This window comes from Euprymna scolopes, chromosome 41, assembly GCF_053919585.1.
Source record: "Euprymna scolopes isolate OS-2025 chromosome 41, ASM5391958v1, whole genome shotgun sequence".
NCBI lineage: Eukaryota > Metazoa > Mollusca > Cephalopoda > Sepiida > Sepiolidae > Euprymna > Euprymna scolopes.
The window spans coordinates 65,848,362-65,864,525 of NC_136522.1; the positions used below are offsets into that span (position 1 = coordinate 65,848,362).

Consider the following 16,164-nt stretch of genomic DNA (forward strand, 5'->3'; position numbering starts at 1 on the left):
ATCGCCCCTTATAGATCTTTGAAGAGACTAGAGAGTATAATAATGAGCTGGTTTACTTATCATTTGAATATTCAATGATCCTGCCATCCCATTCTCCGAACACAACACAACACAAACAAAAAAAAACAAAAACAGATAGAACTTGAAAGTAACCCAAATGTAGAAATCCATCAAATAAATAAAATCGGACTTACTCAGTGGCATAGCAACTATTTTTGCCACCCTGGGCCGTCGATAATTTGTTAATTTTCAAAATTCCAGAAAGTTTTCAAAACATTTATGGTGCTTATTAATCTATAGTCGACAAATCGTTTGTTTTTTTTAATATATCATTTTTAGAAAAAACAATATTACATACTTAAATGTCATGTTGAAAATTATAATATATCCAAAAATTACGAAAACTCATTGAGTAAAACTGCTGCTACTGTGTTTTTATTTAAAAAAAAAAAAAAAAAAAAAAAAAAAAAAAAGTCTTTCGCTATACTATTGCGATAGCCTATAAACAAGAAATATTGCAGCCATGAAACAGGTAGGTAATCTAAAATATTCTTTTCAAAATTATGTCCCGTGTGTATAGCCTCCGACTGCCTACTTTATAACGTCTAATAAAAATGCGATTTTACCCAATTTTCCGTAAAAAATTACTTTTAAATTTCTACTCAATGATTTTTCGTAATTTTTGGATATATTACTATTTTTGACATGACAAGTAAGTACGCAATATTGTTTTTGTTTAAAACAACATATTTAAAAAAATCGATCCGTCAACTTTATCTTAAGCACTACATATATTTTCGTGGAAAGTGTAGTATCTGTTCTTCGGATTCTGCACTTCTATTTCTTGTTCTCTTTCGGTGGAGGAGAAATCCTTCACGACTGAGACAATTTTTATTTTTGTACCTTTTCTCCACGTTAAAAAAACGACCCTGGTGTCTAACTCTGTCCCGTGGGGAGGCATAGTAAATAGGTACAATAAGATCTAATTTTAGAGTGCTCTTCTTAGTCCAACACTTTCATCTTATTAAAGTACCCGTATAAATATACAGTCGTCATCAAAGGAAACCAAAGCTTTTTTTCAAAACAAAAATGTCAAATCATAAAATAATTGTTAAATTAATTTTAGTGTCTATGCAAACTAGATACGCAAACAGAGGAAACAAATTTCATATTTTTTTGTTGGCTTTTTATTTTTTTAAAAAATTTTCTCGATACTTGGACAGTTTAATCAAGACATTAAAAAAATAAAAATATTAAAAAAAGTTTTATTGTATGTACTCGTTATGGAATAAAATTTTCATACAAAAAAAATCACTTAATTTGATCAAGTAGTTTTTTTTATTTTTTAAAGAGGAAAATCAAATTTTAATTAGATCAATCGTGTCGTGGCCATCTTGTTTTTCGCAGCTAAGGAGGAGGGGGCGCTAGGGGAAATAACTCCAATCACCGCTTAAAGTTTGTCAAAATTTGACGAGATTATTTTTGACACATGGGCAGAAAAAATGCATGGATAAATATTTTAGTTTTTTTTTTTGTTTCTTTTTTTCACTTATTTTACAGAATTTCTATGTCCTTTTTTTTTTTTTAATCCCTTTTTTTTTTTATCCTTAGTTAATCACTTTTTCGTTTAAAGGCACACTCCTCCCCCATCCCGGAAATAGGCAACGATACGATCAATCTCATGAAAATTTGATTTTTGTCTGTAAAAAAAAAAAAAAAAAAAAAAAAAAAACGACTTGATCAAATGAAGTATGTTTTTTATTCTTTAACGAGTACGTACAATATTAGTTTTTTTTTGGGGGGGGGTTCAGTATTTTCATTTTTTTTTTTTTTTGGTACTTTTACAGTTTAGTCAAGACGTTAAAAAATGAAAATATCGAGAAAAAAGTTTACATTGTACGTATCCGTTATGAAACGAAGTTCTACGAAAAAAAAAATTTCACTTAATTTCATCAAGTAGTTTTTATTTTACAGCGAAAAAACAATTTGTTATAATACCGAGCAAAAGATTCGATATTTAGGAAGAAAAGCTAGTTATTAAAGATGGGGAGGGAGTGTCGGCGCTTTGCATGGAGTTATCTCCCGTGTCGTTTCTAAAATTCAAACAAAAATTTAAAACAAATCCAAGATGTCTGCCTTCAACGCGCTCTCATAAAAACGTGTTTTTCCGCTGTAAAAACAAACAAAAAACAACTACTCAATCAAATTAAGTGAAATTTTTTTTTTTCGGGGATCTTCATGTCAAAACGGATACGTACAATAACTTTTTTTTTTTTTCGATATTTTCATTTTTTAATGTCTTGATTAAACTGTACAAGTACCATTTCTTTTATTTTCTATTTTTACTCCCTCAAAATGCCGCCCAATGGCACGTGCCATCCGGGGCTGGCCATTTTTGCTACTCCGCTACACTAGGTGTATCAGAATTTTTGTAGGAATTTTTGACACCCCTAACACGAAACTGCGAATAAAATATAAAAATCTCGTAATTTCTCTGTTAAAAGTGGGTTATTTATTTTCTTTATAGATTATACTTCCAAAATAAACTATTAAAGTTGTTTTAAAAGTAATAGAAATATTTTTTTTTTTTAAACAGTAATGAATTTTCCGAACTCAATATTTTTCAATTTTTAAACTTTAAAAATCTATCAAAATTTTTCTATTGATTCTATTTTTACGATATTTTCAGGGTCAATGTGAAATTTTATGTTCTTTCCAATAAACCGAATATATTTTAGAAAAACGATTTTTTTAAATTCACGCCCCCCATTTTCAAGTGTCTATTAAAAAGTAAATAATTAATTTACTCACCGAAAAGTAAATAATTAATTTACTCACAAATTGAAGAGAAAAGGTCAATAAATAATGTATTCAAATTTAAAAAAAAAAAAAAAAATGTAGTGTTTTTTAGAATTTTACTTGTAAAGTTTGAAGTTTAAAACCTTTTCTTTTAAACCACGTTATTTTTTTTTATTTTATTTTTTTTAATGGAACCTTGATCCTTGTTCCTTTAATTGAAAAAAAAAAAATTAGGGCTTGAATTACATTTTTCGAGGAGTTATAAGCTTGGAAAGACAGGGGGGTCGAATAATTCACGCCTCCCATTTTGAAATGTCTATTAAAAAGTAAATAATTAATTTATGTACCAAAGTTTTATATATCACAAATTGAAGAGAAAAGGTCAATAAATAATATATTCAAATTTAAAACAAAAAAAAGAACTGTTTTTTAGAAATTTACCTGTAAAGTCCGAAGTTTAAAACTTAAAAAAAAAAAACCACGTTGTTTTTTTTTTTTTTTTTTTTTTTTTTTTAAATGAAACCTTGGTCCTTGCTCCTTTAATTGAAAAAAAAAATTAGGGCTTGAATTACATTTTTCGAGGAGTTATAAGCTTGGAAAGATGGGGTGGAATTATTCACTATTTTTACGAAATTTCTGATACTCTTACCGCTACACTTACTGCGAATAAAAATATCCAATATGGTGTAACATTTTTGATAAGTTGATCGATTCCTAATTAAGTTGTTGACATATTTTGCTCCAAGATGCATGTTTTTTTTTTTTTTTTTTTTTTTTTTTTTTACGGGATAGGTGGGGTCGTCGTTCTCTTTCAAATGGCAAAACCAGATCAAATGGAATCTTCCAACCGTATTGTTTTCTCCAATTGTTTTAACATTCCGTTTTCTCATTGACCTTTAATTCCAGACACCTGTTCTCCCTCCTTACCCCCAAATAATATTCTTTGTATTGTTTACATCATATTTCTATGCACGAATCGGTAAATGTTTACTACAGCGTTGTAAACTCCATATTTCCCCCAAATTCAACATGGCGACGGTAACATCAACTTCGTAAAACTCTAGGCGCTTCTATATAACCACGAAAAAATATTGAATTAAGGTCGTCCCCATAAATAAACAAATTCATCCCGATTTATATCATTAAGGATTACTTCACTACCACCTTAGATTGATTAACCCTCATCCTCGAGTGACTTCGAGCCTTGATAAGTGGTGCTGGTGAGTGTCCCCACTCCCAGTAAAAAAAAAAGAAAAGAAAAAAAGGTGTCGCTAAATAGGGTTTTGCGGGTGATATGGGAAAAATAAGTTATTACAAATTTTTCTTATCTTTAAACGTTATTACATGAGGAGTCATTTCGTGTAAAAAGTTAACTTATTTTATCCATTGAAACTGAAGAAATGCACGATTAAATATGTGTAAGCATTCAATGAATAAAAAAAAATCAATATGGCTGTCCAGTTGCCATTTTGTTGACTAAAAAGCAGCCTTGACCTTGCGATCAAAAAGTAAGATCGAGTCAAAACTGAACGAACTGACGAGACTTCGGTGAATCTGTTTAGTTCGTATCTTTATGGATTTATGTGGAGAGAGAGAGAGAGAGAGAGAGAGAGAGAGAGAAAGAGAGAGAGAGAGAGAGAGAGAGGCACAAATAAATTCGGCGAAATCCTTTGCTGCATTTTATGACAATTTAAACAATTTTTTTTTTTTTACTTATATCAATGAAAAAAAAAAACCCAAAAAAACATGAAAAATAACGTTAAATAACTTTTGGGTTTGTATTTCTGTACACATAGATTCAAAAAAGTTGTCAAAAAACAAATCTATAACAAATAATTGTTATCAAAGGCAAGGTAAGTTACTTTTCTACCTAACTAGACAATTTTTTTCGTGCTTTTATTCAATATAACATGTTTATTCAGCTCGAAAAACATACAGTGTTTACCGATGTATTGGAAAATTAAAAATGGCGCCCGACTCTCTCTTTGACACGGTAAGTTTAGGAAAAGGAGTTAAAAATAAAAAACTAAACAAATACTGTTAGAAACTCGTTCAATACATGTTACCGTGACATAGGCTGACATATATTCCGTGGGTTTTTAATAGTATTTTGTATAGTTTTTTTTTTTAATTTTTAACTCCTTTTCCCAAACTTACTATGTTCAAGGGAGAGTCGGGCGCTATTTTTAATTTTCCAATACATCGGTAAACACTATGTTTTTTGGACTGAATAAACATGTTACATTAAATGAAAACACTAAAAAAATATCAAACTTTCTTGCCTTTGGTAGCATTTATTTTTTATACATTTGCTTTTTGACAACTTTTTTGAATCTATGTGTACAATATAAGTTATTTTTCTACCTAACTCGATATGTTTTTAGTGTTTTTGTTAATGTAGCATATTTTTTTAATTTTTTAAGTATTATAAATTTCACTAACATAACAAAACTAATTCAACATTTCATATTTTCAAATTTTGCTACAATAACGAAGAACTTGCTTACAAAATTATTGATCAAAGTGTAGTATCTGTTCTTCAGATACTGCACTTCCATTTCTTGTTCTCTTTCAGTGGAGGAACAGTCCTTCACAACTGAGACAATTTTTTTTTGTACCTTTCTTCCACGTTAAAAAACGACCTTAGTGTCTAACTCTGTCCTGTGGGGAGGCATTGTAAATAGGTACAATAACGAAGAATGAGGAATTAAAGGGAAACACCTGGTTTGCCCGGCTTTTCCTCAATGATTCAACCGTTTAACGACCTAGTCGACTTACTTGACATCTTCAGGATCCGAAAAAAAAAAAAAAAATACCCCCTCTCACTTCCCCATATAATTTATCGCTTCGTTTTTAATACGAACGGTGGTGAAACAACTTGGAAAGAAGGTCGGCTGTGAGGAGCTGACCGGTACGGATGTGAACAATTGGTTTTTGGTTTAAGCCAGTAAACGCAGGTGAAGACGATAGCGCGGGTGCGGATATTTATTGTTTGGAGTCGGATAATAAATTAAGGGCTGGTTGACAAGCACGGGTGAGATATGAAGAGGAAGGCGGGGGGGGGGACAGAGAAGGGGGGGGGAAACAACAACAAAAACAGACAAAAAAAAAAAAAAAAAAAAAACGCTCATAATCCATAGCGGTCAATCATGCTTGTTGACAATGCTCAGTCGTTGGGAAGGAGATTGTCACCTGTGATGTAATGTTAGGGTTGTGGTGGGAGGTAACAAAGGTACGTACAGCAAAAGTTGGTAGGCAGAGAAGAAGCGTTAGATTATCGTCGTCAGCAGCAGAAGCTCGTGAATGTAAAGTGCGGTGCTTAAGATAGAGTCGACAAATCTATTAAAAAAAATTTTTTTTTAATATGTCGTTGTAAACAAAAACAAGGTAAAACGGCACTTCTGCATGTCAGTGACATGAGGTGAATGTGTGTATTTTTAGCAGTGTCAGAAAATCGCCATTAAAAATGCGTGATGAAAACTTGAACAATTAGACTTACTATCTTTCGAAGCTTATAACTACTTGAAAAATGTAATTCAAACCCTAATTTTTTTTTTTCAATAAAAGCAGCAAAGACCAAATTTTAAAATAATAACAAGTTTAATAACAAAATATGCAATATTTGTTTTATTTTTAAATCGGTTTTCTTTAAAAAAGATTTCAAGAAAACCAACGAATTTTAACTTCGAATATATATATATATATATATATATATATATATATATATATATATATAAATTCCAAAAAAAATCACTTACCTATAAAAAATACTAATCAATGGGTACTTTCATTCTTCATTGTTAAGAATTTCTCCATATTTTTATATTCCATGTCCTTTTTAAATGAAATACTTTTTTAAGCAAGGATTAAAAAATAGCGCGACATGAGGTGTTTCATAAGTGTAATAAAGGAAGACAAATGTCTCCTTTTATTCGAGTTAAGCACTATGATGGCCTGGAAGGGCCAAAATTAATCTCCCTTTCTATTGCTGGCTGTAAACAAAAGTTAGTCAATATGGGCCATCGTATTTGAAAAATGATCCTATTTCACTTACCAGTTTTTGCTGTTAAAAAAAATTCCACTCTACCGATTTTCGATTTTTTTTTTTATTGCCTTAAAGAAATACATGAGTTTTTTTTTTTTTTATTTAATATATCGTCTTTATGGAGTGATTTTTTTTTTTTTTAAATCTAAAACAAAAAACATTGAATGAAGCAGAAAAAATTGTTGTAGGTATGCAATCTTTTCAGGACAAAATTTAAAAAATGTGAGGTTTCACTTAAAAAAAAAATCAACGTGATTAAAAAAAAAAAAAAAAGTTTTAAACTTTTGACTTTACAGGTAAATTTGCACAAAATTATTTTTTTTTTTAATTAAATTATTTTATTTATTGATCTTTTATCTTCAATTTGTGATATATAAATCTGAAGTGAGAAAATTAATTATTTTCATTTTAATAGACATTTCAAAATGCAAAAAAAGAAATGACTAAATCCATCATTTGCCCCCCCCCCATTTAGCCCCAAAAGTCTCCATGGTCTTAACATATTTAAATTTGAGTTCAGCACCATGCAAAACTGCTAAATAGACATACACAGAAAATTTTCGACAAATATGGTAAAATAGTCCCCAAAATGGAGTGTTTTTATTAGCTCTAAAAGAGCCCTTGGGGCATACCCAAGAGTTATTGTGAAAGTATAGATAAACAAAATTATATAGAAATTGGTTAGTTACAACTTTTCAGAAAGTTTTATAAAAATCTAAGGCATCAATTTTTTTCAATAAGCACAAAAGTGTCAATTTTAGTCATTTTAATCCGAAAGGCACCCCCTATGGGGTAACCGGAGTTTTCCCAGAAACCGTTCAGTTACTTTTTACTCGTATCATGTTTAATGTTTGTGCAAAATTTCATAAAATTCCAAGGCGTAGTTATTGAGAAAAGTGCAGACGATCGGACAAGGGTCCACCCTCCTTTTGTCGGGGGGATCAAAAAATTTTTAAAATGATGTAAATAATGATTAAAAGGGACTTTCCATGGTAAGACTTCTGCATGGTAAGACTTCTGCTAAACAAAAAGCCAAAATTAAAATGAAGTAAGTTCAACTCAATGGTCTGAATAATCCAAATAATACGAGAATTTGTTTCGTGTTTATGAATGAAATGTTCATTTGGCACTTCTGCATTTAGTGACTCGCAATTTCCACGCAGTCTCTCAGGCTGGCTCCACAGCTAATGGAAATAACCGGAAAAGATTGAACGAGCATTCCTCAATTTTTAATAAACGCGCTGTCTGTTTTTAGCTAATACGAATCTATGAAAGCTACTTTTTTATAAATTGGAAGGAATAAAAAAAATTAATTTTAATCCCGCAGTTTAGGGTTAGGGTTGGCTTAGATACATGTTTGTAATTTTATTTATTGTATTTCCATGTTTCATTATAATTTTCTCAGAGTGGTTTAATGTTTTGCAATCAGCCACTTCCAGTTATTCCCATTAGTGGCCGAGCACACCCGAGAAACTTTGTGGAAAATCCGGGTCGGTAAATACTAGTGATGGGGCGATTCCAATATTTTTCCCGATTCCGTACTAAACTCCCGATTCCGATTCTGATTCTTTATAAATCTAAAAATATTTAAGTATAAAATTGTTACTTTGTCCCGATTACCGTAAAAAAAAAAAACTTAAATGTGCATATATTTTCTATAACGTAAGAACACACTTGTGAAGGAGTGACCTAGAGATTTTAGTCTTACTGGAAGTTTAAATGAGTAAATATTTATTATTTTATAATTACTTCAAGCAGTGGAAGATGTTTCTTAAACCAAAATCAAATAAAAAAGATAATTAAAAGACTCGGTTTTGGCATCGGAAAAGAGGCTAAAATTTTTCCGATACTCCAAAAAGCTCTGATTTTCCCGATTCCTGATTCCGATTCTGATTAATCGTTCCAACGCTAGTAAATACAGAAATACCGTTTATTTTTAAAATTAAAGTTTGAAGTAACAAACTTGTGAAGTCATTGCGAGCTGCTGAAGTTCGCTAGTTAATAAATAAAAGTTAATATAAATTAATCATTTTTTTTTTTAATGAAAACAAAACCATTTTTTTTTTTTTTCGTTTGCAGACATGTGATGGTTCTCTGAAGCAGAAAACAGAAGTTGTCGCAAAATTAGAAGAGAAAACCGAACAATTAGTCAACACGTTGAAAGAAATGGAGAAACGGTAAGTGTTGCCATGGTTTCAGTGGCTGCATGTTGTTGTTGTTGTTGTTGTTGTTGTTATTGTTGTTGCTTCTGCGTTGACGATGGCGACGTTGGCATTCATTTCCCTGATATCTTTCTATTAAGAATTTATTCTAGGAGTATAACGAGTCCTTACAGGAGGGATCACGTGAAGGTTGCCAACATCCTTAAGTGAACATGTTTCTGTGGAACGACCTGGATTTGAACTTGGAACACCCAGGTTGTCACTCTGTCTTGTTAACCACTGATCCACTAGCAGTGTCAGAATCTTTGGGAAAATCGCCATTGCAAATTTGACACCCTTAAGACAAAACTGCGAATAAAATATAAAAAACTCGTAATTTCTCTTTTAAAAGTGGGTTGTTTATTTTCTTTATGGAATATACTTCCAAAATAAACTATTAAAGTTGTTTTAAAACATAATAAAAATATTTTTTATTATTTGTTAAAAAACTGTGTTGACAAAATATCCGCTCGCGGTGATTGAATACGCGGACATTTTGTCTACACGGTCTTTTAACAAATAAAAAATATTTTTATTATGTTTTAAAACAACTTTAATAGTTTATTTTGAAAGTATATTCCATAAAGAAAATAAACAACCCACTTTTAAAACAGAAATTACGAGTTTTTTATATTTTATTCGCAGTTTTTTGTTGGGGGGGGGGGTCAAAAATTCCTCCAAAATTCTGACACTATGTATTGTTGTTAGCATCAATTATGATGATGATGATGATGATTTTTGTTAGCATTGGTTTCCAAGATATCTTTCTTTTGAATTGAAAGCCATGTTTAATTTCAGAAGAGTTTTCTATGAGTAGCTAATCTGTGTACTGTATATTTCGGCGTATAAGACGACCTTTAAAGTAAACACAGTCATCAATCATTAAGAACCAATATTTCATGAGACACCGGATGTTGCAATCTCTAGCCTAGGCTAAACAAACATGGTTTCATGATTTAGCAGTCGTTTTATACAACCGATATATGAGAAATTTATTAAAATTTGCTCCAATTTTGTACCTCATTTTATCTGACAGGCGCCTTATACACCAAGTCCTGAAGATGGAAAAGAGTTTTTGATGGGTAGCTGATCTGTATAAGTCCTGAACTTCAAATTTTTGCAGACAAAAGGCAAAAATCTTTCTTGTTGGACGCGAAAAAATTATGTGCGGGAATTCTAAAAGATCCAATATTTTTATGGAGCGATTCCAGTTTCTGATTGGTTGCTAGCAGAACATGACTCCATTTGATTGGTCAGTTCCTATCGGCAAATGACTTTAAGTAGAACCTTCCAATTTTCTTTAATGATACGCTACATTTATTTGCAACACTTTCTATTAAGAATTCTTTTTAGAAGGATGTTGGGTACTTACGGGAGGGACCATGTGAAGGTTGCCAGCATCCTTAAGTGACAGTGTTTCTGTGGAACGAACTGGGTTCGAATTTGACACACTCCAAGTTGTCAGTCCACGTTGTTAACCACTAGGCCACCATTTCTTCCCTGCTGCTGCTTGTTTGTTTGTTGAGCATTATTGATGATGATTTTTGTTGGCATTGGTTTCCCCGATATCTTTCTATTAAGTATTCTTTCTAAAAGGACGTTAGGTACTTACGGGGAGGGGGGGGACCACATAAAGGTTGCCAACATCTGTAAGTGAAAGTGTTTCTGTGGAACGACCTGAATTCGAACTTGGAACTCCTAGATTAACCACTGAACCACTGTCACCTCTCTGCTGCTGCTGCTGTATGAGTTGTTTTGTTTCTGTAAAAATTAGTGAAGTTTTTAAATCGTAAAAAAAAAAAATAATCTGTTTTCATTGTTGTAATTTTTAATTTATTTTATTTTAGTTCAAATCTTGCCCAATCTTTTTTTTTTTTTTTTTTTTTTTTTTTTTTAACACCCAATGTTTTTCAATTTTCACTTATCCATACCTGTCAAATTTTGACATTTGAAATCTAGTGGAATAATCCTATCCAATTGTAAAAGGAGATCTAAATGGAATCGGTGTATGTTCTCCTCATGATTAGTGATGGGACGATTCTAATATTTTTCCCGATTCCGATACAATTACCGATTCCGATTCTTTATAAATCTCTAAATATTTAACTATAAGATAGTTATTTCCCCTGATTTTCATAAAAACACATGTTAAATATGCAAAAATTTTCATAAACGTCAAAATACATTTGTTGGGGATGATCTATCGATTTTAGCTTTACTGGTATTTTAAAATCAATAAATATTTATTATTTTATCATTATTACAAGCAATGGAAGATTTTGGTTTAAACAAAATCAAATAAAAAAAAGACAAATAAAAGAATCGTTTTGGCATCGGAAAATAGGCATCAATTTTTCCGATTCCAATATTGATTCTGATATCCGCAAATGTTCCGACTTTTCTGAGTTCCGATTCTAACTAATCGTCCCAACATTACTCACAACATGCTTGGTTTCCTAATTGTGTGTGTATATATATATATATATATATATATATATATATATATATATATATATATATATATATATAAAATAAAATTGTCAGAAAATGTTACTAGAATTATTGATTTGAATCAACTAAACTTGAGGTACTCCAGAATCAGCTGAAACCAAAAGGACATGTTTTGGTTCAACATGGCTTTCTTTAAATTCCAAAATAAAAATGGCTCAGCAAAATGTACTTGCAACCTGGTAAAGTATTTTGGTGCTTTGTTGATGAACCCGAATTTTTTTTTTTTTTTTTTTTTACAGAGACATTACCACTTATCAAGGCCTAGTGGCCACTCGAGGAGAAGGGTTGAAGAGTGTACAGTAGTCAATTGGACAATATAGTAATCGTTAGTAATGGAAATTCGGTAAATTTGTTAACTTAAGTGGAACGGCTCATCAAGAACTTGTTTACATTGCACTTAAAGACAACCATATTGTAGTCAGCTGGAAAGCAGGCAAATAAAAAGAATAATTCTAGAGGAGCCACTATTCTAGAAAAGAACCAAAATAAAAAGATGGAATAAATGTATCTGAATGTGATATGCTATGAAATATCTTACATATTTTTGCGCTTACATAAATTTTTCGAAAACATCTCAAGATGAAGTACTGTTGCCACACCTGAAGAAAGCATCCTTTCTTACCTTGACAGAGTACAAAACTGACTTTGAAATTTAGTGGGCTGTATCTTTTTCTCCCCTTTGCTGCCTTTTTCTCATAGAAGAGACGTTGCTAGTCTCTCTCTGCTCTATCAGTGTTTTCATGACAGGTGCTCAACTAAGCTTCACTCTATGGTTATTCTTGTAAGATATAGTGTTCCTATTTACTTGCCCCCCCCCCCATAAGGGCAAAGTTGGACGCAATGTCGGTTTTTAATCTGAGGAAAATTCAGCTCCCTAAAAAGGGGCACTTTGGATAGAAACAAAAATAAAAATTGTTTCATTCATGAAGGATTTCTCCTCCACATACTGAGGACGGAAAAAGTTAAGTGTGGCATCGGAACAGACACTACACTGTGATCTTGGCCTGAAGATATATTGTTATATTTTTATATATCAGTATGTTGCCATTCTTTTAAACAGAGCTGCAATACAACACCCCTTCAGAAAAATGACAGGGCTAAGTTACTAGTATGGTGTGTCCACCCTACAGATAATAATAAACTCTTTCATTGACTATAAAAACCAGGAGAATGTGTCTTTCAGCCTTAGCACACTGGTAGTGCACCAGTCATGCACACTTGTTTAGCTACAACAACTACCACCAATTTCCCTTACTCTCTATCTATGCCTAAATCTAAGCGCAAATTCCATGAGCAGAGTTTTTTTTTTCCTAGAACTGATCGTCTGTGGAACACAATATCATGGAGCTACTTCTCCAGTTGACTATAACATGGTCATTTCCAAAGAAGGCGTCTCCCTTTTCACAAAGTGTTTCCACTGCCTTTTCACAAAACTCAATTAAACTTAGTAGAGTTTACATTTGGAACCTTTATGCTTAGCCATTGGGTTCCAAAATTTAAAATGATTGGTTAATTAGTTTAGGAGTGAATTGCACATACTTTGTATTATGGTGTGTCCACCTTACGGATTACAATGAACTCTTCCATGTATTATAAATGATGGGAGAATATGCCTCTCAATGTAAACACGTTATGCTTGAATCTTGCATTCATGGCGGTCAGATTGATTTTTATTGAAAAAATAAATTTAGGTAACTTGATTATGTAGTATAGCTTACATCTATTCAATGTAGCCACCTTCAGCCTCAATCACTGCCTCAATACGGGTCCGGAACTGGGAGCATGCTTTTTCCACAAGTGCCGGCAGGTGCTCGGTAAATACTCAGCAATCAGGCTGACTTTGGTGTTGTGGGAGGTCATGTTGGTGATGTTCTCGACGTATGACCAAACGAAGTAGTCCAGTGGGTTCAGTTCGGAGGAGGAGGGCAGCCAGTGAGAGAAGAATACAAAGTCATAGCACTCCTTCTGAAGCCAAGCCTGAGTCTCTTTGGACTTGTGGGCTGGTGCCACACCCAGGGTCTACCAGCGGCCACCTGATTGCACCAGGTAATCACCACACTCCTCAGCACATCCAGGTACACTTTGATGTTGACCTTCAAGCTGAGAGGTGGTATGATGTGACTCTCACTTGAAACAACACCAAAGAGTATAACCATGGCCAAAACTTTGTTTTAATCACCCTGGGCACATCCCTGTTATTCGTGGTAATCCAGCGATGCATTTTGAGGGTGCTGGCAATGGTCCTGTTTTCATAGCATGAATTGGTAGAGAGCATGAGTCGTACAGTGGTGCATCTTCAATCTCACTCGTTGAACATTGTGTCACTTTCAGACATGATAGACGGCTCCTATCACCCTTGGGATTTGTACACAACTGGCCAACTAGTAGATGGTCTGCAACAAAAAAAGAAAACCGTTTTGCATCAAATGGAAATGGCTTTTTTGATGCAAATATCATAAATGTCATATTGTTTGTTTCCTTTATTGCATTACCCTGCAAACTTTATTGTATATTTTGCAAACTTCTTCCCTCTGATGTTGTATAGGAGGGGGCTCATATTAGGGACACATTAACAAGTTCATGTAATATAGGGATTACGACGATCATGACAATACTGAGGGGACTTCATATTAATACGGACTGGGAGATATGATGCAAGTTCTTAACACAGAGTAGGGGAGGACACATAATCTTGGAAGCGGTTTAGGTTTAGGCACATAAAGATTAGGGGAAATTATTGATAGTAGTTTCAGCTAGACAAGTGTTTTTCATGAAAGTTTGGCAAGGGGGGATCATATATTGGAGCTCAAACGAGCACTTGCCATGAAAATAATGATAAAGCAGAGACAGGATCACAACGTCTCTTCTGTGGGAAAGAGTTTGCAGGGAAGACAAAAAAAAAAGGCACCCCCTACTAGGCTACGAAGTTTATTTTGAACTTTGTTAAGGCAGGATAAGATCTTTCTAGCAGCTCCTGCTCAGATGTGGCAACAGTACTCCATCCTTGGACGTACTTGGCTCTTACACAGGTAAAGAATTGCATCAGTAGTGAGATATCTACTGAAGCGGTAGAAGGATCCCACCATTTTTCCTGTGACCTTGACAATGGATTTGATGTACGTCCCATTTCAGATCAGGAGTAAAGGTCAGACCCAGAAGCTTGTTAAAACATCGAGCCTTCTCAAGATGAGAGCCATTCATTTCAAGTGATGCCATGCGGGGATCAGAGCGTTGATGATGGAAAAATTGTTTTAGATGTATTAAAAATAACCAGCCACCTTTTTAGTAAACGGTTAATCCAAGCATTAATGAAGGAAAAGCATTGTTTTTAGCCATTTTTCAAAGATGAAGAAAAAAAGAATTTCCTGTTTTATTTCTAATTTTAATCTTTCAAATCCAACAAACAAAACTAAAATCCAAAAATCTTCAACGACGAACATTTTTTTTGTTTTGTTTAATCTTGTATTCTTAAGATTAAAAAAAACTTTTGATGGCATTCTATTTTTTTTTTTTTTTTTTTCGTGAGCTTACAGAATTCACAAAAGAAAAAAAAATGGAAGACATGAATTTTAAAATTTGAACTTTATTTAATACTAGCAGATGTACCCAGCGTTGCCCGGTATTAAACGTAACATTAAATTCCTTAAAAAAAAAAAATTAAGTAAAAATATGGAAAGAAGCTAAGACATGTGCATGTGAGTATTGTTTTTTCTAAACAGTTCACTTTTTGTAAGTAAAAAAAAAAAAAAAAAAATGTTCAAGTTGAGATCAAAACCAAAGCCTAAAGATAGTGAGTCAAGTACGATGACCATTAGGCCAGCTTGACACAAACTTTAAAAAGTATCTTCAAACCTACTTATTCTTAACATAAGGAAGCTATCATGTGAACGGTTTGTGCATGCACAGTCATGAAACAGTTGACAAACGGATAAAAATCCGATGATTCCCAAGTACCTATTTTTCAATTTTGAGCTCCTAGCAACTCTTTTTTTCTGGATGAAAACTTTTTAAGTTTTCCACGTGTCTGAATAACCTATATACCAAATTTCAAGTCTGTAGATCAAAATTTCGTTGAGTATATAGGTTGAGTTGTCCTCACACACACACACACACACACACATTCTCACTTTTAAAGATATACTAGCAGGCCACCCGGCATTGCCCGGTTGTAAAATATGCATAAATATGATATTTTTTAATACAGAAACTGAGACATGTGCATACGAGTGTTATGGGTTTTTATAAAGAGTCCACTTCTTGTAAGTACAAAAAAAAAAAAAATACTCAAGTTGAGATTGAAACCAAAAGACAGTGAGTCAAGTACGATAACCAATCGGACAGCGTGACATGCTCTTTAAAAAGTGTTTTTAAACCGACTTATACTTAAAATAAGGAATCTGTAATGTGACCCATTCACGCATGCGCAATCATGAAACAGCAAACAGAAAAATCCAATGACGCGCGCATACAAATGTTTTCAATTTTGACCCCCTTAAAAGGCCTTTTTTGTTTGGATGAAAACCTTTTAAAAAGTTTTCCATCTGTCTGAATACTCTATATACCAAATTTCAAGTCTGTAGATCAAAAATCCGTCCAGTATATAGGTTG

At 32.8% G+C, this 16,164-nt stretch overlaps 1 protein-coding gene across 15 annotated transcripts in view; it reads left to right on the plus strand.

Annotated features, from left to right (window-relative positions):
• LOC145266567 (RUN and FYVE domain-containing protein 2-like) overlaps nt 1-16,164 on the plus strand; it is a 328,450-nt gene that overhangs the window by 205,683 nt on the left and 106,603 nt on the right. For all 15 annotated transcript variants that reach the window (XM_080122395.1, XM_080122403.1, XM_080122393.1 and 12 more), the window contains one exon: nt 8,924-9,021. In XM_080122395.1, coding sequence (XP_079978521.1) covers nt 8,924-9,021 — 98 coding nt within the window. The remainder of the gene's footprint in view (nt 1-8,923; nt 9,022-16,164) is intronic.